The 24,950-nt window shown below is 34.6% G+C and overlaps 1 protein-coding gene across 1 annotated transcript in view; it reads right to left on the bottom strand.

The window, feature by feature from the left end:
• Nucleotides 1-24,950, bottom strand: part of LOC106881614 (dynein axonemal heavy chain 1) — a 176,133-nt gene that overhangs the window by 14,013 nt on the left and 137,170 nt on the right. The window contains exons 58-71 of the mRNA XM_089337496.1: nt 22,061-22,234; nt 18,922-19,200; nt 17,618-17,749; nt 16,314-16,559; nt 11,823-11,972; nt 11,490-11,650; nt 11,065-11,290; nt 8,933-9,128; nt 8,556-8,707; nt 8,260-8,459; nt 4,783-4,927; nt 4,370-4,528; nt 3,665-3,796; nt 1,541-1,714 (exon numbers count right to left, since the gene is read on the bottom strand). Of these exons, the coding sequence (XP_089193622.1) occupies nt 1,541-1,714; nt 3,665-3,796; nt 4,370-4,528; nt 4,783-4,927; nt 8,260-8,459; nt 8,556-8,707; nt 8,933-9,128; nt 11,065-11,290; nt 11,490-11,650; nt 11,823-11,972; nt 16,314-16,559; nt 17,618-17,749; nt 18,922-19,200; nt 22,061-22,234 (2,526 nt within the window). The remainder of the gene's footprint in view (nt 1-1,540; nt 1,715-3,664; nt 3,797-4,369; nt 4,529-4,782; nt 4,928-8,259; nt 8,460-8,555; nt 8,708-8,932; nt 9,129-11,064; nt 11,291-11,489; nt 11,651-11,822; nt 11,973-16,313; nt 16,560-17,617; nt 17,750-18,921; nt 19,201-22,060; nt 22,235-24,950) is intronic.

The following is a 24,950-nucleotide window of genomic DNA, read 5'->3' as shown; positions in this document are numbered from 1 at the left end:
CAAACTGAAAAATCCAGCAGAAGAAGATTTGATTTAGTTTTTCTAAAACGAGTAAAACTTCGTCCAAGATCAAAAAGTTAACAGAAGAGATGACAGATGGTTATGTGCAGACCCTTCTGAAGTTAAACAAGTGTTATGGATCCAAAAATTTCCTGCAACCATCATGGTTTTAGGGGTTGTCAGCAATAAAAGACATGTAATGCTTCCTTACTTCTTTCCACAAGGCCCTAGAGTTAACTCTGCCGCTTACATTGAGGTCCTGGAAATAATTACACCCTCGATAGACAGTGTATGCAATGGAAGGCCATATGTGTTTCAGTATGACTCTGCACAGTCACACATAGCTTTAGTAGTACAGGAATGGGTGGCTGAAAATTTTCATGATCACATAACCCCTAACATTTGGCGTCCTAATTCCTCAGATCTCAATCCTTTGGACTATTACATGTGGAGCATTGTTGAGAGGTAACACCAAAGATTCTTTGAAAGCTGCCATAGTCAGAGTAATGTCCAAAATAAACTATGACCACTTGATTCGAGCATGTAGAGGATTTAGATCTCATAATGAAGCAACAGTTGAAACTGAAGGTAGCTTTAGTGAATAACATTATAGAAAAGAAGGTTTATTTTTATCTTCATTGCATTTTTTGATAAATAAAGTTATTATCTTATTACATATCCATTTTTTAATAAACATATATCTATCCTGAAATATCTTACACACCCAGTATATATATAGGTATAGATAGATAGATAGATAGATAGATAGGTAGATAGATAGATAGATAGGTAGATAGATAGATAGATAGATAGATAGATAGATAGATAGATAGATAGATAGATGATAATCAGGTATTCTCCATATAGAATAGACTTATTGATGCTCAAGAGATTTAAACTTGAGTGAGTATAGAAGTAAACATAGGGATATTATTTGAACCCCCAAACCCTCAGAAACAGCTGCTGGATTTGTAATACTTCAACACCTTTAATTCTCCATATCCTTTGTATTCTGTGTAAGTTGGACCTTTTTGTATGTAAACATATTTACATTTTTATTATTTCATGTATTTAATACACTTTATATATTGATCTGTCCAACTTGCTTATCCCTACAAAGAGAGAGAGAGAGAGAGAGAAACAAATACAGGTGTATCAAATACTATATAACATATGTTCTTGATTTATGAAACTTATCCCCTCTGCCTCTAAAGTATGTCTCCTAATTACCAAATAGCAATTAAGACCAGATTCACTTGGGAAGGGGAGGGATAATCTGAAGAATCACAAATTTCTCCAAAGATGAGACGCCATTAAAGAAAAGGACAGGTTTATTGTCTGGAAATGAGATACTGGCTCTGGTTCAATAGCCATCATCAAAGCAATAATTGTCCAACCTTTTTGAATGTGCTCTACTGTTTTTTTTTTTGTTTTTTTTTTTGCTACTGAGAATAATAATATAGCAAGATTTAAGTATTTAGTCAGTTGGATATATCGAGAAGAACCAATTCATAAGAGAAAATTTATCAAGTACAGATACCTTTTCTGCCAATGAATTCAAATAATCATCATTAATTGACATATAGGATTTTAATAGATTTGCTTTAATGCCTTTTGGTGGTTCCACTGTCATTTTGGAACTGTTTTGAAGGATAAACACAGGAAAACTGGTGCTTGGCATGCTGGTTAGCCAAAGCCGGAAATCACGATGTACCTGAAAATAGAAAATGATTTTAAACTTGTGCTAACATGTTATCCCTTACTGGTCTTCAAGAGAGAAACTAACCACTCACTGCTCGGTGACTATAATCAACTATTTTCCAACAATACATATAGCAAACAACTTTAATTGGCATCATTCTTAAAGAAAAATGTAAATAAATAAAGATAAGTTTAATACTTCAAGATTCACTTCTGTGGCAGAGGTAGACCGAGGAAAACATGGACAACAGACATTATATGATGATGATGATTAAGTGATTTGATAGAAGATGCAAAAACTGTATTTAGATGGATAGAATAATGCTAATAATATAGCCCGAACAGGATAAACTACCCCTATTTGCAGAGAAAAGTGTAGGTGGCTAGCTGCTAGCCACCTACACTTTTCTCTGCAAATAGGGGTAGTTTATCCTGTTCAGGCTATATTATTAGCATTATTCTGCGATTGAGAATTTAAATTCACTTCTTTAACTTTCTAAAAGACATCTCAACTCTTCTAAAAGAAAACTTCGTTTGTTTATTTACGTTTGTCGTAATTTGAATTTAATAGATGGATAGAGCTTTAGCTATGTGTTAGTTGCCAAAAAAAAAGCATCAAATATACCTGAGTTAGTATAAATGTAGGCATTTATAAGTTATAAGTTAGTATAAATGGAGACATGTAGGGAACATTAATTAAAACAAAGATTAAGTCGTGATAAAAGATGCATTATTTTAAGACGTATGGGAGACAACTCTGGACACGTGTCAGTCTTATTCAACACTGAAACATATGCAAACGCCATATCTGGAGTTATCTCCCATACTTGATGAAACCATTACAATATTAGTAAACGATGTCAAGAGTGAGAAATGTATTTCCCGAAACTGAGCGACATGCCTACGAGGAGGCGAGTGTCACGGGAAATTAAAAAACAAAAAAAAAAAACATGTCACGTGTTGGAAGTGCTATGATTTCTGTGAGACGTGAGTTGTAACATGAAGCAACGAAAAAAATAAGAGAAAAGAGAAAAATGGAAATGAGAATGGATTAATCAATGTAATAGAAAAGAAAACAAGGAATTGTTGAGGATAAAGGAGAGAAAGGCGGGAAGGAATTTTGCAAACAGAAATGGTATTATTGGAGCATGTGACTGAGGAAGAATGAAAATGATTATATGAAAGAAGAAGTAATGGAGATAAATGTGGAAGGAAGCAGAGAAAAACGGTGAAAGAAGGAAATTAGAGTAAAGAGGTTTGTGGAAAAGGGTGGATTTAGAAGACAGGGCAAAATGGGAAATTTGTCAGAGTCTAAGACAGATTTCTCTCTATTAAATATATTAACATTAAGTTAGATATCGTTTTTCAATGCAGATGACACTGTTTAAGTCTTAGAACTTGGAACAGAAGTGAAAGCTCAGCAGTGCAGAATTGGTGAGGAGAAAGGTGACTGAAGAATATAGAATGTTGGCATCTATTAGAAAAATGTATTTAAAGGTAAAAGCAAAATGAATTAAAAAATCATTTATGCAGAAAAAATAACAGTTTAAAATAGAAAAGTGAGCAATGAGGTAAATTCAGGTTGTACAGGTGATTACCTATTTGTGTAACCTATTTTGAATTAATCCAGCAATGTTAAGTATGAGAAAGTAAAAAAAAAAATAAAAAAACAACCAGTAAAGTAAATGTTGAAATTTTGGAAGCCATTGAGAACACTGATAAGGGAGGGTAGATTGCAAGATGGTATCATTACAGGTTAACAGATATGAAATTGCTGTTGATGGCTGGAAAATTTTAAAGGGTATTGAAGGCAAAAGACAATGATGGAAATGTAAAAACAAAGATTTTCATCTAGAGTTACTCTAAGTTAAGGAAAATATATTTAATATCAGTTGGTCTGGCATTCCATTTCTTAAAGCAACACCTGTATTTTCAAGCAATGTTTACCAAAAATTGAATATACCTTGTCAGGTTCGATAAGTTCTATCAATCTTTCAAGTGATGGCATCCAACTGGGAGCCAAATGGCAGTTTTGAAAGAAAACCCATTTGCCCCTTTCTTGAGCAGCACGCATCATGGCTTCAGCCCGTGGACCCTTTCAAAATAGAAAATATACTCAAAGTTTTATATCTAAAGCTATTGAACATATTTATTGGGGGCTTATTTTTAATTCTGATATAATGCTTCTATTTCACAGTCAATAAGAATTTGCAATTTTTTTGTTTCCTCATAAGTATTAATGACTTAAATACATGGATTTCAAATATTGGTGGGAACTAAACCTGACCTTGACATTAACTGTGTTACTTATCTAAACATATTAAATCAGACACATATTCATTGAATCAGACACACAACTGGACATTGATACACACACCCCCTCCCACACACACACACACACACACACACACACACACACAGACATATATTCACTGGTTTAAGACACTCACTACTGTTAAGTGAGACCCATATATTCTCTAGTCTGTAAAAATCATTTTTACTGTCAATGAGATCCACATATTTATTGGTCAGTCAGAGACACATATTTGTAGGTCAAACAAACTGACCATTGGTCAGATAAGATCACTACCGGTCAGTGAGATCAATCACTGGTCAGTGAGACCAACTACTAGTCAGTCAAATAATATATTAAAAGCTACGGCTTTACCTGGCCTTGGCCAAGCGAAATAGCTGACATTTTTCGTGAAAATTTCATTTCTTCAGCAAATTTGTAAAGATCTGCTGCTGGGTCAGTTCCTTGAGACAAAACAAAGATCAGGGGAGTTGTTGGAGAAGAATCCTTATAAACCACACCTAAATCGGATGTCTGAAATATATTACAAATTCATTAATAAAGACAAATTTTAGAGCAAATTATTTTATGAAAATTATGATTTTTACATGTCACGACATTCAAAATAAACTTTTATTTGTAATAATATTTCAACTTACAATAAAGCAATTACTAGTCAAGCATACTAATCAAGTACAGTTTAAAATACAAAACTTTAAAAGAAGTTATTACCAATAGTTATAAGTAACTAATAGGAACAAAAATGGTTAGAAGCTAAAAATACAAACCTGAGGTTCAATAAACATTTGGCCAAGGTTGTTAGCTACAAAGTCTTGCATGGCATTTGTTACTTTGTCTGAGCGAAGACATTTCAGAATCAATATCTTCTGGAAACTATCCAGTTTCGATTCCCAGTCATTTGGAAGTTCTTCTCTGTACAACAGAATAAAATCACAATTGAGAAAGATAATAAAAGTCTCCTTCTTCACAATCAGGCTTCCTTCTTTCACTTGTGTAGTAATACAAAAGGAATGTATGTTTTTACAGGCCTAACAACTAGATATTTATTAATTATTAGAAAACCATTAAGCATGATGGTAAGAATATGATAGAGTTCCAATAAGAGGACCAATGTATACAGCAACAGAATGTTTATTGAATAAGTTACGGTGACACAACAACATGGTGTCATGAGTGACACAGAGATCCAATGACATGATATTACAGTGACCCATTGACACACTGACATAATCATTTGGCCAAACAGTAACATAAAATATGTTGAATATACAAAATATCACAATACGTTACACAGAAGAAGTTAGAATAGGCAGATAGGAAGTCATTTTAAATGAAGTGTAATCTAATAAAGAAAATGTTATGAAATATGTAATTATATAACCATGAAACTACAAAAGTATGATTATTATATAATACTACCTAATAATATGTAGTTACAAGAAAAACATATTTTTAATACCATAACCCAGACTTCTTCCAGAAAGATGCATAGAAAGCTGCAGGTTTCTCATCCTGGTATTTGTGTCATATCAAAAATAGTTAACAAATGTGAAAATGTTATAATAATTCAGTTGAAATAAATAAATATTCTATTGAGATGATAATTTTTCTTTTTATTAATTTCCCAACTGTAAAATACATAACACAACTAACAATACATATTCTAGAAAATCACCATACAACATGTATTTTATACAATCAATAAACAACATTACACAATAACTACACACAAACCTCTGTTAGTTCTTGCCATCAACTTACAGCGACATATTTAGTCAGGACACATTTTAACCAGACTAATTTCAACACTCTCAAAATTTACAAAATTTACTGGTGGCAGTATTTAGTTCCTGCCTCTTAAATAATACGTGAAATGGTCTTTCTATTACTTATTGTTTTTGTACAGCTTCTATCACTGGAGATGTACTCTGGTGCCAGCAGTTCACTACCAGTGAACTAAGGTAACACCCCTTATTTTTTGAGTGGTTCCAATCAGTGCTGTTTTCTGAAAGTGCTCTACCCTTATTGCAGCCCCTATTTGTTCCATGTACTTCTCAAGATTTTTACTCACTGTTCCTAGGGCTCCGACAATTATTGGTACCACTACCACTTTTTTCATCAACCACAACTTAACCTCCCAAGCTAACCTGTCATATCTATCGACTTTTCTTTCTTCCTTATCGCATGCCTTGTCGTTAGCTGGGCATGCAATATCTATGATCCAGTATAGTTTGCTTTCTTTCTCAATCAACACTATGTCTGGCTTCCTATTCTCTATTTCATGGTTGCATTGAATCATAAAATCCAATAGAATCTTTGCATTATAATTTTCAATGATGCCTTTGAGTTTTATGTTCATACCATTTTTTTGCTCTGTCAAGTCCATACTTGTTGCAAAGTGTCCAATGGACAATCCTTGCTATATCGTTATGACATCTCTTATATTCGTTCTGGGCTAGTGGTGTACATTGACTGGTAATAGGCCATATGTGGGACAGAATGCAAGAGAATAGTGATAGCACGAGCCGACAAGTAAGCAGCTATGCAGATGCTTGACCAGCTGGAAATCACAGTCAGACTTCCCTGAAATCATAACTTATCCACAAAAAAAAAGGAAAGATACATTCGATAATGTAGTCTGAGGTACACTATCTAAAAAACAGAAAGAGTAAGATGTCTTTGATGACAGATTTGCTAATTCATAGCAAACTTGAGGCTAAACAACAAAAGAAAACAATGACAACAAGCAGAATAAAAACAATAATGATGCTGGAGGTTAGGGTGGTGGCAATGATGATCAGGTTTCTATGCTTTTTGTCTACACATTATATATTTCTATGTTCACTCTATATAGTTTTGTGTCCCCTGTTTACACATATTATCTACATATATATTTATATCTACACATCATATACTGTATATACATAACCCTAACCTCTATATCATCTGTCAACACATTATATATTGTCTACCTACCATTCCTTTCTCTTTCCTGACTACATACTCTCTCTATATCATCATCATCATCATCATCGTTTAACGTCCGCTTTCCATGCTAGCATGGGTTGGACGATTTGACTGAGGACTGGTGAAACCGGATGGCAACACCAGGCTCCAGTCTGATTTGGCAGAGTTTCTACAGCTGGATGCCCTTCCTAACGCCAACCACTCAGAGAGTGTAGTGGGTGCTTTTACGTGTCACCCGCACGAAAACGGCCACGCTCGAAATGGTGTCTTTTATGTGCCACCCGCACAAGCCAGTCCAGGGGCACTGGCAACGATCTCGCTCGAAAATCCTACAGGAGCCAGTCAGGCGGTACTGGCAACGGCCACGCTCAAAATGGTGCATCTCATGTGCCAACCGCACAAGAACCAGTCCAGGGGCACTGGCAACGATCTTACTTGGCTTGCCGGGTCTTCTCACGCACAGCCCATTTCCAAAGGTCTCGGTCCGTAGTCATCGCCTCGGTGAGGCCCAATGTACGAAGGTCTTGCCTCACCACCTCAGCCCAGGTCTTCCTGGGCCTACCTCTTCCACGGGTTCCCTCAACTGTTAGGGTGTGGCACTTTTTCACGCAGCTATCCTCCTCCATTCTCACCACATGTCCATACCAGCGCAATCGTCTCTCTTGCACGCCACAACTGATGCTTCTAATGTTCAGCTTTTCTCTCAAGATACTTACACTCTGACGGGTATTCACATTGACATTACACATCCAACGGAGCATACTGGCTTCATTCCTTGCGAGATTACGTATGTCCTCAGCAGTTACAGCCCATGTTTCACTGCCATGTAGCATGGTTGTTCGTACGCATGCGTCATACAGTCTGCCTTTTACTCTGAGTGAGAGTCCCTTTGTCGCCAGCAGGGGTAAGAGCTCTCTAAACTTTGCCCAGGCTATTCTTATTCTAGCAGCTACACTTTCAGCGCACCCACCCCCACTACTAACTTGGTCGCCCAGATAGCGGAAGCTATCGACTACCTCTAGTTTTTCACCCTGGAATGAGATAGAAGTTGTTTCCTGTTTGTTTGCAGTCTTTATTGCACCTGAACATCTGCCACAAACAAAAACTAACTTGCTAGTTAACCTGCCTTTGATGTTGCTGCACCTCTTATGTGTCCATAGCTTGCACCGGGTACATCTTATGCACCGGATATATATATATATTTATCTTCATTCCTTCCCAGTCCTGAAACTAAACAATGCATATTGTAGAAGGAAATTTCAAAAAACAGGCTTTACCTCTGAGGTTCAGAACTGTCGAATATCCTCTTAAAGTCATCGAGATACTTCTTAAAGTCAACAGCTATATTTTGGAAATTTGGTAAAATATTTAAGCACAGAATGTCATTCCATGACCTCTCAGTCAACCATTCTGGAGCAGGATTTTCTAACTCTAATTCTTTATGAGTGCCACCAGCCAGCAAATTATGCCATTCATTCTACAAATGAAAACAGAAAAAGAGAATTAAAAATATATATTTCATTTCTTTTTAATAAAAGCAGTAAAAGTAATGTGCCATTAATAAGAGACTTACCATATCAATCAAAGAACCATTCATTTTAATTTTGGTACACACCAGAAATGCAAAAAGAAGTTTATGCTTCTCAAAAAGACTTCGGCATACATTGGTATAGAGAGAGTATGTAAAATACTTATTGATATTTTCAACTCTCATGGGTATATTATCTGTAGAATGTGGGAAATAAAATAAACAGTTATTCAAACCAATATGTATATCAGCTTTCTCTTCTAACACAACATATCACTCCTGGACAGGAATGAAGACCACAATCTCACAAACAATCTGGTGAGGAATGTAGGGTCAGAGCAGTATAAAAGATTGCGACTGAAATTATGGATATTCCAAGAAAAGGTAGAACAGGATGGAGGGTAAGATAATAATGAACATACCTGCTTTTTCAGCTTGTTCAATACCAAAGAGGAAAATATTGATGAACCATTCAAGAGAATACTGATACATAGGATCAATGTTTGCTAAATCAGCAACACAGAAAAACATAATCCGTGTATTGACAGCCACTGGTATATATTGGCTACGTGTTTCATCTATGTCCTTCTCTGTTTGTTCAGCAATGGTTACTTTGGCCTGAATCAAAGACAAATCGACATCTTGAAAGGATATTCTAAGTTTTGCTGATAACAGTTGAAAGTTAAACTCTAAAACTATTGTTTGTTTATTAATAACGAGACCTCTTGTACGAATGCTTCTTCATTTTTTTTTTTTTTTCAACAAGTTAATCAAATGTGAAGTAGTAGTAGTGATCACATCATTTGCTGACCATCCAATATAAGGATGAAATTAACACAAGTGATGATCAGTTCAAACATGTGTAGGTTGATAGTCATAAGATGGAAGAAGATAAGAAACATAGATGTAGTAAGATTTCCAAAGAACTTTGGTTGTAGGGGAAAATGATTGAGGGAAGTGTTACAAGAGATTTTAGAAGATAAAATATAGAGAGCAGGTCACATTGGTTTGCATGCATGCAGGGTGAGGGTGAGCAGTTGGATAGTTGAAAGAAGTAGAAACTGTTGTAGTAAAGAAAGAAAGAAAGAAAGAAAGAAAGGAAAAAGAGAAAGGAGATAGCACATGGCTCTCTAAAAGAATCATTGAGATGCAGCTTTGGTAAAGTTATATCTGAAATATTGTTACGAGAGAGCCTCAGATAATGTAAGCCATCTGAGTAATTAGTGAGGAGAGGAAAGAGTGAAGAGAATGAAGGAAGTGAACACTTCTAACTGACTTCATTAGTTTTGTGGTTTTTAAAGTGAGAGAAACTGGGACCAAAGACTGCAACAGACACCAGTAAAGAATTGAGTGAGTGAAGAATTGGGGGGTGAGGATAGGAGCCAAGTTATGGTCTTTAGTTGAATGAAGAATATCAAAGAATGACTTTGGTTACCTACATTCCTGTTTCAGATGAAGAGAGGAGAAAACAGATTTGCTACTTGGGGGACGTAGAATAAAGATGATGGAATTGCCATCAGTTAACTGATTTGAAGCACCAGAAGATTTCTGGGGATGACTTTTACTGTGAATTAGAGGGATATGGGACATGTTATCTTGATTAACCTCAATCAGATGATCCAATAGGTGCAGAGAAGATGATAGCTTGTAAAAGCTAGGTTTCAAGGAGAGAAATAAGTCAAGGGTGCCAGTTAGAAATAGAGGTAAGTGTAGATACTATTTGGTGCATATAATTTAAAATGGTAAATGATTCTGGCCTTTATGCCAGCAATATTGCTGTGGGAGAAGCTGTTTGCATTGAAGTCACTGAGAATGAGGACTTCAGACAGAAATGAAGAGAAATAAATGTCTTCAGTACCAAAAACAAGATAACCAGATGACTACTGATAGATAACAAAACACAGATGTATGAATATACCTCTGTAAAATGGATTTCAAATATTTATGTAAACATTTATTTCATGAAGATTTCAAGTTAGAGGTAGAACATTCTGCCACAGAATAAGATTCATCTGTATTCACTCACTACATTGAATTTGGCAAATCCCTATATTGTTTTCTGGATAAAAACAGTCAAGATGTCCTTATTCGTTTTATTGTTTGTTATAAAGTAGCACATTTTATCTTTAAACAGATGAAGGCATGTACACAAAAGTAACTTTATTGTGGTTGTAATTTTGATATAATCAATCAGAATTGGACAATGTTATCTATGTGGTAGAAGAAATGGCAGAAAAAGAGAAAAATGAACATAAAATTTAACTTTCTATCCAGATTTAAATGAAAGCTACTTCAACAGACACTTCATTTATTTATGAGGATTCAACCTACTCAAAAGTTTAATTTCCACATGATACAACAGGAAAAACATTCTGAATCATAATAATATTGCTTATTTTGAAAGATTAGAAAAACAGGAGCATTAGTTTACTTAAACTGAGGTGAAATGCAATTCAGTATTTGCACAGATATTAACACTTCATGTCAAATTTTAGTTTACAAAACATAAAACAATAACTGAGTTTAAAACATTATGGAATCATGAAATGAATACCTTTATTTCCTCGGATTTGATTTTGGATGCCTCTAACGTACTTATAAGGTCAAAATCATCGACAGGGTTTCCTTCTGAAGAACTGAGTCTGTTCAAGATTTTGTCTTCAATCTCTTTCAGTTCTTGCTTCATTTTAGCATTACTGACAATTAGTTGGTTTTTAGCTTCTTCTAAATCTGGTCGTTCTTCTGCAACAACAGTCCCAAGTAACTGATCTTCTAGGCCACTGTTAAAGTATATATTTGCATAAAATATATACAACCAAACAAACAAATTAGAGAAAAAGTATTCAATACATAATATAGTAGAGAATATTCATTCAAAGATGATAATTCACTCTGTCACAACTTGGGGTTTCTTTCCATATAACTTGATGTGTATGAATGCAAGCATAAACATTAAAATAGTCAAATGATTTCAGTTACCTTGGTGATAAAGTAAAGTTAACTAAAGTCACTTTTGTTGAAATTTCAGGTGTATAATGAGGGTTTGGAAGTTTGGTTGTGATATAAAATTTAAAGTCTTCATGATATGGAACAACAGCATCTCCAAGTTTGATCACAAGGCTACCTTGTTGCCTATAAGTCTAAAGAAATAATAAAAAAAAAAGTATTTCATTTTTTATAACACATATCGTGAAATAAGATAATATTGGTATAAAACAAGTATTTGTGGCTGGAAAATGAAACATGCAAGAGAAAGGAAAACAAAAATGAGAATTTCAGACTGATTAATCACAGATGGTAGAAAAAACTTACTTGTTTTAATAACACTGGTTCAAGGACTGGATCTAGTTCTGTTGTAACATTTTCAAGCAGACATGGTTTCCCAAACCTTATGGCATTCTCAAGTGTACGTAGAAAATCTTTGTCAGAGAGCTTGATAACATCTAAGGAATTGTCCTTTTCCTAGAAGCACAACAAAATATGTCAACTCACTGATAGAAGAAAATGTGTCTCAGAGGAGTTATATCAAATTAAGTTATCATGCATCAGTCACAGAGAAATCATGAATAGATCTGAAAAATAATTTAGTAATTAAAACATCACAATTACAGATATATTCAATGTGTTAAACCTTAGATAAACAGCATAAAAATAAGAATAAGTTGGAAATCTAGTGTGAGATATTTATGCTTCAAGTTAGTACAAATTAATAAAATTGTCCTTTAACTGAAGTAATATTTTTAGAAAAAATACTCAAGTAGGCGTAGGAGTGGCTGTGTGGTAAGTAGCTCGCTTACCAACCACATGGTTCCGGGTTCAGTCCTACTGCATGGCACCTTGAGCAAGTGTCTTCTGCTATAGCCTCGGGGCCGACCAAAGCCTTGTGAGTGAATTTGGTAGATGGAAACTGAAAGAAGCCCGTCGTGTATATATATATATATATAGAAATATATATATATATATATATATATATATATATATATACGACGGGCTTCTTATATATATATGTATGTATGTATGTATGTGTGTGTATATGTTTGTGTGTGTGTGTATATATGTTTGTGTGTGTGTGTGTATGTTTGTGTGTGTGTGTGTGTGTGTGTTTGTCCCCCCACCAACATCGCTTGACAACCGATGCTGGTGTGTTTACGTCCCCGTAACTTAGCAGTTCGGCAAAAAGAGACTGATAGAATAAGTACTAGGATTGCAAAGAATAAGTCCTGGGGTCAATTTGCTCGACTAAAGGCGGTGCTCCAGCATGGCCACAGTCAAATGACTGAAACAGGTAAAAGAGTAAAGAGTAATGCTTCCAGAGTTATACAACATTATACTAAAAAGATTTTCATTCTATTCTTTTCATTCTTAGAGTTTTTTTTTATCATTAAAAGGTATTAATGGCAATATATACAATGCTAGATAATAAGCTATGGAAGCTGAGGAGAAACAATGGTCAAAGAAGATGATTTTAAGCAGACAGTTTGAGAAGAAGATTGGATGAAGTTAATGCAGTCATTTATTTTCTCAAACTTCTGAAAGGGAGTCACTGGTGAAAATAGAAGTGGTGGTGGGGGGTTCTAATTTATGGCCAAATATAGTATTTTAGACTATAAGCTTATAGATAATGAGTATTATAGGAGATTTATTACAGTTATTTGTGAAACTAATTGTGGTGGGTGGGGGTGACTGATACGAAACCTATCTAGTAAGTTCCTTGAGAAAAATAAGTAGCCAATCCAAATTTTTTTTCTTCCTCCTTTTTGCATACACACACACACACACACACACACACACACACACACACACACACACACACACACACATATATATAAAAATTTAATGAATAGAGTAAAACGCATATTTTAACTGCACTCCATTCATTAAATTTATATATACTCAAGTACCCAAAATATCAAGGAGTTTCTACCTCATAAACAGGAGTTACACCACAGTTATTTTGTGATCTTTGCTACCCTGGTATCTTTAACCAATTTATTTTGTCTGAGTTATTTATTAATTAGGAGAAAATAAATACATATAATAAAAAAAAAATATATATATATATATATATAACTTTTATAGGAACATTCCAAAAGAATATGTAACTGAACTTATATTGAGTGCTCTATTATTTTGAGCAAATAAATATATATATATGTGTTCTTATATTATTAATAAATTCATACACTTATCAATAATATTCTCAGGAAATCAATATTTAATATTTCAAAAGATATATATCCAATATGACATGGTAAAATAATAAATTTATAATTTAAAATATACGAAATATAAATATAAATATGTATAAAAATATGAATGTAGATAAAGATACATGTGAATATAAATGCGTATAAAAATTTATGCATAATTAAGCATGAATATTATAAGGTCTAAAATATAAAAAAACCTAAAATTTAAAAATTAAACATCTATAAAGTCTAAAATTTAAAAAAAACCTAAAATTTAAAAAATTAAAAATCTGACGATCGTTTCACGGATATTAATATAATCACAATAATGTGATCAAAAGATCAGCATACTATCAGTAATTCCGCTCTTCGGAGATGAATTAACAACCAGTGGTATATGTAATATTAATTAAAACATTAAAAATATTAAAAAATTAAAAATAATAAAGTGTATACTGTCCTTCCAATAAATTGCAAAATTAATCCTCCTGTAATTTGGAAAGTTCATTCCTTTCATCCTTTGTTGAAATTTCAAGTGTTATACACTTTTTTGTATAAAAACGTCCAACAGCAGGATGAGTTTTGCCGAGGTCTTGTATACATTTAGAAAAATATATACCAATTTTTATACAAAAAAGTGTTTAACACTTGAAATTTCAACAATGGATGAAAGGAATTTTAGACTTTATAGATGTTTAATTTTTAAATTTTAGGTTTTTTTATATTTTAGACCTTATAATATTCATGCTTAGTTACGCATAAATTTTTATACGCATTTATATTCACATGTATCTTTATCTACATTCATATTTTTATACATACTTATATTTATATTTATATTTCGTATATTCTAAATTATAAATTTATTATATTACCATGTCATATTGGATATATATCTTTCGAAATATTAAATATTGATTTCCTGAGAATATTATTGATAAGTTTATGAATTTATTAATAATATAAACACACACACACACACACATATATATATATATATATATATATATATATATATATATATACACACACACATGTATTTATCTTGTTTGGAATATTTCTTGGTCTCGGTGGTTGATTGGGAGACAAGTGTTATTCAACAAAAGCATTAGTGACCCTTGTCCATTCTGATAACGGGGTGGAATGTCTGTTTCTATTCCACTGGGTAGCATGATACTCTCTACAATTCCCAGCTCTACCCTAACCACCACATCACCTAGCGGGAGCTGGTTCATTTATCGCACATCTTGAACATCATCATCTAACTCTATCATTTTGTCTGCATCACTATGGATACCTCTTCCTCCTCCTCCCCCATCGTTCAGGAATCTTTAAGATTACTGTAATTATTATCCCTGTTTACACTCCTAATAAGAATCTAATATTCAGGCAATTATCTCATCAGCTAATAGCTTTTCCTGGGTCATTTTTGATAACTTGGAAGTAAATGTAAATAAAAGAAATTATGCAAACACATAGATGTACTTCCTGTGATCATAAAAACCAGGGATGATATGAGAGGCGGCTTCCGATTGAACAAGAAACCTGATTTGTTTATTAACTAGGGCAGCTGCTGACAAATCAAGCATTTGAATTTTAGGTATTATAATGCTGTGGCTGATAGTTCAGCTGCCTTCTTCAAAGGGTTAAAGACTATAAAAATGGATGTGCTATATAAATAATGTCACCCAGCATTAATCTATGCATATACAAATGTGATGATGATGATGATGATGATGATGATGATACAAATTCTAATTTATTCAATAATATAGTTTGGGGATTTAGTTGTGAAACTTGAGCTTTTCTGAGTTATGTGAGACATCATCATCATCGTTTAACGTCCGCTTTCCACGCTAGCATGGGTTGGACGATTTGACTGAGGACTGGCAAGCCAGATGGCTACACCAGGCTCCAATCTGATCAAGCAAAGTTTCTACAGCTGGATGCCCTTCCTAATACCAACCACTCCGAGAGTGTAGAGGGTGCTTTTACGTGCCAATGGCACAAGGGCCAGTCAGGCAGTACTGGCAAAGGCCATGCTCAAATGGTGTTTTTTACATGCCGAAAAATCAAATGCACATTTTTTTAATACCTACACATGTGAAAATATGTATTCAGATCAGATAATTCATCAACATATAAAGTACACATCTCTTCAAATTGTTTTTAAAATGAGTAACTAGGAAGTGTTTGTTCAGATATAAATAATTAACTCTTGCTTACATTCATTCACACCAGTATCAAATATAGGTCACTGTAACCACTCCACCATTTGATGAAGACATGAAGACATGGGCAGGCATACTCAAAACAAATATAGTAGGGCCTGACATATTTAATATAGTGAGTTAAAAAAAATCTTTGATCAGCTATTATCAAAATAATAGACAAAGACATCCTAACAACAATAAACAAATAAACAAAATTCCAAAAAGATAAGTTGGATACCAAAATGTAGAGTAAATCTAGTTTTTTAAAGTCAATAAATGAAAATAAAACACATGTTTCTGTTTTTCTAGACACAATCATTGAAATATACTGATTCCAAAATCAAAAGTTTACACAGATAAATAGCATTTTTACACAAATTAAATAAATTGCTGCATCTTACCATTGCTTTTATCCATTTATTAGCCTGTCCCTGTGGGTCAATAAAAAGTGGCCAACGTCGAGCATAATGTACAATAACTCCATTTTCAACTGACAAATTGTCTTTAGGTAAGCCATTGATTTGCCATTTACGAATCAAAACTGGATCACTTAAAGTAGAAATAAGACTTGGATCATCTGTTTGAGGTACATTCAATTCATGCATCTTTTGAATCCAATATGAATACATAGCAGCTCTATATTCACCCTAAAAATATTAAAAAAACATAAGGAGAAATATATTTCATTGAGAAAACATAAATTTAGACTCTGCACTAGAAACTGTTTATTACAAATAACTTCAAGCTTTATGATTCAGTTGAATCTCTGGGAAAGGTTGATAGCTTTGCTTGCTTCAGTAACTGACAATAGATTCTAATTGATTTATTTTGCTTTAATTACAAAACCCATCCTGGTCATGCTATCATGGAAAAATGTAATACAATAAAATCTAACTAATAATTACACTTTGTACTAAGATTCCACAATCATACATTAGCTACTTATGAAGCCAAATGTAATAAACTTTAATAAGGCAAACTTTATATCCAACTTAATATGGACGTAGTGTTAGAACAGAATACTGCATTACTAACCTTGAAAAGAACCTTCATATGAACTGATGGTGTGTTAAATTACTCATATTTATATTATTGACAGATGAGAACCATCTGCTACAGTCAGATCACATGATTTCACTGTGTCTGGGCACCACAGAGACAAATGAATCTCAACTGCTATCACTACCAGGCACCTATCACTGAAGAGCCCTGGCAGGGTGAAATCACAGGATCTGGCAGCCATAGCAGAGGATTCTCAGTGTAAATATGAGTGCTTTTATGCACCATGAGTTCATATGAGGGGTCCCCCTCTAGATAAATAACACAGTATTCTATATTCAAACACAACATCCAAGTTGAGTTGGAAATAAAGATAGCTTTTGGTATTACTACGTCTTCTGTTACAATTAATTAAATTTTATCTTTTATAGTTTCAGCTTAGAGCTGTGGCCATGCTGATGCACCGCCGTAAATGTTAATTTTAACAAAACTATTAACATAAAAATTTGTCTGTTTGGCTTTTTTCAAAGGTATCCCATACATTTGAGTCATAAATTTCCATGTCGATATAAAGATGAACAAAGGTTCAAACAACAACAACAGTAAAATGGAGGGAATGTGTAAATCTCTTCTAATCCTTTTGTAGCCATAAATGACACTCTTTGATTAAAGCGTAATATCTATATTTAAAGAATAAAGATCTTACTGTAAATGTTCCAAGGTAAGCAATATATGCTGCTGATACCAAAACATCACCAACCATATTGTCTTGGATTTTCTCATATCTCAATGCTGCAGCCTTCCATCGATTCTTTTCATCTGCAAGTCCTCCAATTAACTGATTTCAGAAAGGAAATTGGAAATTACATTTTTCAGAAAATCATTTCCTTAGACAAAAGATATTATTTATTCTTCATTCAGGAATACCACCACCACCACCGCCACCGCCACCACCATCATCCATTTTACTGCTTTCAAATGCCACCATTACAGTGCAGCGTATTTCTCAATATTCCAACCCTATCTTATCTCAGATATTTGTTGAAATTTCATTTTAATTCTCTTTAGTTTCTTCACATCAAGCGTTCTTAGGTCTTCTTGTATATTATGTACCTTCTACCCCTATCCCGTAGTAATTCTTTACCAATACATCCCCTTCATTTACACTCCTTGATTATTCTTCGCTGTATGCATTATATTTGATTAACTGTATTTTGTTTTTACTACACTCTCTGAGTGCCTACACTCTCTGAGTGGTTGGCATTAGGAAGGGCATCCAGCTGTAGAAACTCTGCCAAATCAGATTGGAGGCTGGTGTTGCCATCCAGTTTCACCAGTCCTCAGTCAAATCGTCCAACCCATGCTAGTATGGAAAGCGGACGTTAAACGATGATGATGATGATGACAATGTTCCCTGCATTAAATATGTCCAACTCAGCTTGTTGGACATATTTAATGGTGTTAAAGACTAATTTCGTCTCAAAATGTTTCTGTTTTCACCCCTTCAGTCAGTACATATTACTTGTACACTTACCTATTATCTTATTATTATTATTATAATTTTAGCAAAAACACATGATTCTGTTTCACTGATGACATCACAACATTGAAACATTTCTGGAATTAACTTCCATACTGACTGTCGTTAGCTTTTCAATGTTTCTTACATTGAATAAGTCAACTGCCAAACTCTCTTTCTCTTCCTTTTCTCTCTCATATATACCAACTAATTTTTCTATGGCAAGTTTATCAACTTCTCTATGTAGCTGCTTCATTTCTAGAAATAGCAGCTAAATTTCCTTAAATCAACCTAACCAGTCTAAAAAGGAATGGGAACACTGGACAATGTAGTTCAAGATTAAATTAAAGAGGATGTTAATGAATGAAGCAGCTTTGTTTGCAGTTCTCCTGGAACAGGGCTAAATATCTACAATCGCATCAAAACATTTTCTGCTTATAAAATGTCGTAAGTATTTCAATCGATTGAACAAATTAGAGTTCATACTCTACCTTATCTGCTCGAACAAGGCGTGCTTGACATTGCTCACACTTTTCTTCAAGTTCTTTCTTCTTACGCATGGTGTCATCATATTTTGCCTGCAGAGATTCTATGCCATCTTGTACTGCTTGCAGACGTTGTTTGGCAGCATCCAATATTTTTTGAGTTTCATATAAATCCGCCTGAGCAATTTTTAATGCTTCTCTTTTAGGAGCAACTGCTTTAGCAACAAAATAATATTTGTACATGGCACGAACCCACTGACATATTGATGTGCATGCTTTAGAGACCTAAATAATTGAAGAAATTTAAAAGGAAAATATTTCAAATTTATTTAAGTCATTAAAGTTGAACCTCAACAAAAAATTTCCAATGCATACACATATACATACATGCATGCATATATAATTTATTGTTCTATTAAGATAGAAGTAAAGAAAATAAAAAACCGTTAGATTCACTTCAACATTTAAATTTAATTTGCCAAAATATTTTCGTCGCTTTGAAACTGCGACCTGTTCACTAACAAAATTCCAAAGCAGACGTTAAATAACAACGACAATGATGATGATGATGATCCATTTAATAGTAGTTTTATCCTACATAAACCCCTTTAAGCTGGGCATCACCTATTTTTGACTATCCTTACTGACCACACCTAACCTATTTAATCAATAGATATAAATACCTTGCTCCTCCACTTTAACAAAACTTTTAATGCCTGACCTCTCACCCCCAAACGGACAATCTTTATCTTCATTATTTTTATTCCTTATTTTTTAATTTTTGATTTTGATTTTCCTCATTTATTCTTTCCCCTCACACCAATCCCATTCCTGTCTTTTCTCTCTCCTTTTCTTTCTTTCTCTTCTCTGTCTATCTTGATGTTTGTTTTTCCCACCATATACCCACGAAGACCATTTGCACACGAGCTAACCACTTCACCATAAATGTATCATTCAAAATAATGCCAAAATTCTACCTGGGTTTACCTGAGATTAAGCATAAGGACCTATAGCTTCATGGAAGTACAGACTAACCTTCATACTCTCTGGGAAAAGATGAACTGTGAACTTTTATTCTCCTGTCTGTATTCTTATATCTATTTTTACTCTTTATTCTTCTGTTTTATTCCTCACTAACAGAGATACCCAGCATTGCTTGAGATTTAAATGGCATAGTTTGTATACATGGTACAGCGAAGTTGAAACATGTGATATGGGGAAGTGCAGCATTGACAACAAAACATTTGTGGAATAAAAATGTCACTAAGTGACGTGTCATATGTGTGTTTGGAAGATTTCAGACCCTAATCTTGTCATGGAAAAGTAGGTGGTGGGTTATGTGATTTTTGAATGCACCAAAAAGCTCTCAGTGTATATACTCTCCTTTGCAGTTGTCAGCGCTGCAGCTACCATACTGGACAATCAGCAGACATAAGAACTACATCTATGTGATAAATTAAGCCTGTGGGCATGCTCAACAGCACAACATGAAAGAGACAATGTGATAAAGGGTGGTGGGGATTGGCAAAGAAGCAATATTTCGGTTTGGAATAACTAGTTGTGGCTCAACCATGCATTCCTTCATGTAAACAGCATGTGACCCTTGTGAGGACAACTCAGCTCCCAAACAAAAACAATTTTGCATACAGCATCCGAGCATGCAAGGTCACATTAAGGACACCGTCTCTAACTAACATGGTTGGGTGTTAGACACCATAAATTAGTAGGTTAATGTACATGCGATATTTCAGTTTGTAATCAATAGCTGAAAAATATTTGTATGGGATTTGTATGGGCTTTGTCTATGCTTAGAAGGAAGAATTTGATACGGAAGCTAAAAGAAAATAGTTGAATAGTTTCTCAGGATTTAATATATTTTAGGATATTTTTCATAATAAACATAGTCTATTCCAAACGGTTTTTACTCCAACAAATTGCTATCTATGGCACTACAAGAACGAGCTGTTATTGCTACCACTTAAACAATACAGTTTCAAGTCTACGTTGGTTCATCCATTTAATACAAACTACTATCATTTCAGTAACTGTTTTTTCCAGTTTGAACAGAAGCAATGTGTGGACCATGCTGGAAAACATACATACCCCAGGAAAGGGAGTTTTCTTCCCCCAGGGGCCCCATTACACATTACGTGAAAACTTTTAAGAGTCTAAAATCATCTCTGGAACATAAGCAATGTATGTTCCCATTTTGAAGAAAATCAGTTGCGAACCTCAGAAATTCTGCGGGTTTACACACACATCCTTTGTTTTATATATATGTAAACTGAGAATTTCCCTGTCTAGAACTTTATTACATACTCACTTTGTCTCTGATGATGGAATACCCAGTGTACAGACATGTTAGCCTATCCTTGGGAGATCCTAGAAACAGCTGTAAGACTTCAAATTAACCTTATCCTAATTAAATTATTATAAATGACTTGACAACTTATCCTGCCTTGGTTTTTTATGCCCTTTTCCTCTATAATATATATATATATGTGTGTGTGTGTGTGTGCGTGTGTGTGCAGGCGCAATGGCCCAGTGGTTAGGGCAGCGGACTAGCGGTCATAGGATCACGGTTTCGATTCGCAGACCAGGCGTTGTGAGTGTTTATTGAGCGAAAACACCTAAAGCTCCACGAGGCTCCCGCAAGGGATGGTGGCGAACCCTGCTGTACTCTTTGACCACAACTTTCTCTCACTCTTACATCCTGTTTCTGTTGTGCCTGTAATTCAAAGGGTCAGCCTTGTCACACTGTGTCACGCTGAATATCCCCGAGAGCTACATTAAGGGTACACGTGTCTGTGGAGTGCTCAGCCACTTGCATGTTAATTTCACGAGCAGGCTGTTCCGTTGATAGGATCAACTGGAACCCTCAACGTCATAAGCGACGGAGTGCCAACAACATATATATATATATATATATATATATATAAGGCAGACGTTAAATGATGATGATAATGATCACACACACACACACACACATGTATGTACTTAGTATATTCATAGGCAATAGACATGTTTTCGTCACCTTTTCAATTCTCATTATAGATTTGTAGTGCTTCTGTCTTTACATAATGTATAACAATAATGAAAAACAAAAATGATGTTTGTAAAATGAAGTAACATTTGACATGGTTACCTTAGAAATAGCATGCGGGGTAAAGGCTTCATCTTCCATATACGGAGAGATCTTTTTGATTGTTTCTTCTGGAATATTCTCTTTGTCATATTTCAGCAAACTTTCTAAGAATTTTCCAGGATCTTGAAGTAATGCTTTACCTGGCTCCCAGTAATCATCCACCTTGCTACCCGGCTACAAAAGAATAAAACGAAAGCCTTATGAAAGGAACTAGCAACAAATACGTATTTTACAGGTTTCCTGAAAAGGAAAAAAAACATGGACAAAAAAAAAATCTTTCTTTCTATTATGTCAAATGAAAAAAGTAATAAAAAAAGAGTGATTGTAGTAATTAATTATAGTCCTTTACTCCACTAAAGTTTCTATTATTTTTATCACTTTTGGTTAAAAAAAACAAACTAAAAGATACATAAAATTGTCAGTTCAATTAACTTCACCCTTTCTGCTGAAACTTCTTGTTTTGTACTAAAAATGACTTTCAAATATGGAAACAGTCCATGTACATTTATTCAAATTATATCATCATCGTAATCATCACCATTATTATCATCTGCTCCAGTGTCTTAATTTTGGCATAATTTCTACAACTGAATGCCCTTCCTTATGCCAACTACTTTATGGAATGTAGAGGTGCTTTATCCATGGCACTAGCATTAGTGAGGTCATCTTGTAACTCAGTTTATGCAAGGTGCTGAGGAATTAAAGCATGATAGAGAGACAAGAACGGGTTTGTAGAGAAGATTCATGGATATGCAACATTATATATAGGTGGGTGGATGAAGTGGAACCAGAAAAAGAAATAAAGATATTTGTGATGAGGTATCAGAGCCTACCTTCAAGGTACAAAGTGAATAGAAGTTAGGGACAGAAGATTTAAAACAAACGGTGTATATGGGAGGGGGCAGTAAATGTTGTAGGGAGAAAGTGAGAAATGATCAGAAATAAATAAAGGGAATGGGGAATGGGGAGAGGATAAGTGGTCAGTAGTAAATAGAAATGGGGACAGTATTGAGAATGAAAAATGAAGGTCAATAGAAGCGGCTTAGGGGAAAGGATGACTAGCAGTACAGAAAGGGTAATGAGCAGCAGATATATAAGAGATGAAGGGGTGGATGATAAGGTGATGAGAATGGGGGTGGATGGGTAAAGGTTGCAAGTGTGGGAAAGAGGAGACAGGGACAGTGGTGGACGTGGTCAGATGTATATCGGGGGGGGGATAAGGACTGGGGGTGGTTGATGCTTATATAAACATCTCCTCCACCTCAAACTTTCAAACGAATATCAAAGTTCTTTTCGTCAATTTAAATATATGCAAAAGAATAAATGATAATACAAAGGAAGACTGGTGTGGTGTTAGAAGAACATCCTGGTTTTGCCAATAAGTTGAAGATACCATCCAAGCAAAGAAGGAAGCTTACAATGTTGGACTTGGAAACAAGTCTCCCACACACAAACACCATTTTTTTTTTTTTTTTTTTTTTGCATGCAGTTCACTGAGGCAGAAAAGGTTGCAGCAGAGACAGTAAAACGTTCAAAGCTAAATAATGGGGAGGAGTTTGGAGTTAAGATGGGTTCAAATTTTAGATCAGCTAATAAAGTATTCTGGTAGACATAGCATCAATTTCATAACAAGAAACCCTTTTCTAAACCTACCATTAAGAACTCAGTTGGAGTTCTCTCTACAGAGAAGAACATCCCTGAGCGAAAGAAAGAATATTTTTTCTGATCTCACAAAGACTGAAGTCATAGAGGCAACTTGAGAGCTCAGATCTGGCAAGGTTGCTGGAGAAGACGAAATATAGCCTGAGATGCTTGAAGTGTTAAATAGAGAATTTAGCATGTGGCTGAATTATGTATGCCAGGTGGTTTTGACCATTGGAAAGACTCCAAAGCAATGGTAATCCAGAGTGATAATCCTAATTTTAAAAAAAAGGGAGACAAGAAAAATTGCTCTAATTAAAAGGGAATCATTTGGTTGAAACACCCCAGTAAAATCTGGAAAAGAAGAGTAGAGATTAGTCAAATCCAGGCTCAAGAAATCATAGGCATTTTGCCAAGAGGTTTATGCATTCTTTGTTGACCTCAAAAAGGCATATGACTGTGTGTGCATGACATACTGTGGAGTGTTTTGCAGAAGTTTTTAAGATTAAGAGGCAACTTCTGGTTGCTATGCCCAGATATTTATGCTCAGGTAAATGTTTTTAAGTTAAAAACTTGGCTGTTAGACTTTGACAGGAGTATGTATTGTCATTGGTATTGCAACTGGAGCCTATCGGGGCAGTCAGCTAATATTTGCAGATAATGTAGTACTACTTGGTGCATCAGAAGGTGATCTCCAGCATTCACTGAATGGATTTACTGTCTGCAAGGAAAGGATGAGGAAAAAGTGTTGTGAAGACTTCAATATTGGTCCTTTTAAGAAAGTCTTCCAAAGGCATTTTGCATGCAAGTAGAGCATCACTGAGACAAGTGGAGAAATTTTTAATGTCTTGGGACCATATTCACAAGTAATGGGAAGCAAGAAACTCTGAATTTCCTGCTAATTTCCTGCAGATGATCTTACAGTAATGCACCTGCTCCAGTATCCAATTCTCAGAAGGTAAAAAAAAAAAAACTTGCTATTTTCAATTTGGTTTCCATGTCTTTCCAATTATGGTCATGATTGCTGAGTAATGACCAAAAAAACAAAACAAATACTAGCAACTGAAATTGGGTTTCTCCTAAGGAACTCTGGAGTAACATCACTTACAAGGTGTATAACTGAAAAGTTAGGAAGTCTCTCTCTAACAGCTACTTTTTCTTATTGAGAGGCAATGGCTCCACTACTTCAGATACATGGTTAGAATATGATATGAAAAAATTGCAAGACAGACTCATCAAACTGGACAAA

The sequence above is a fragment of the Octopus bimaculoides genome, chromosome 19 (assembly GCF_046866305.1).
Source record: "Octopus bimaculoides isolate indiv1 chromosome 19, ASM4686630v1, whole genome shotgun sequence".
Classification (NCBI taxonomy): Eukaryota; Metazoa; Mollusca; class Cephalopoda; order Octopoda; family Octopodidae; genus Octopus; species Octopus bimaculoides.
Note: the sequence above shows the minus strand (reverse complement) of the source record. Positions and strands in the feature narration are given on the sequence as shown.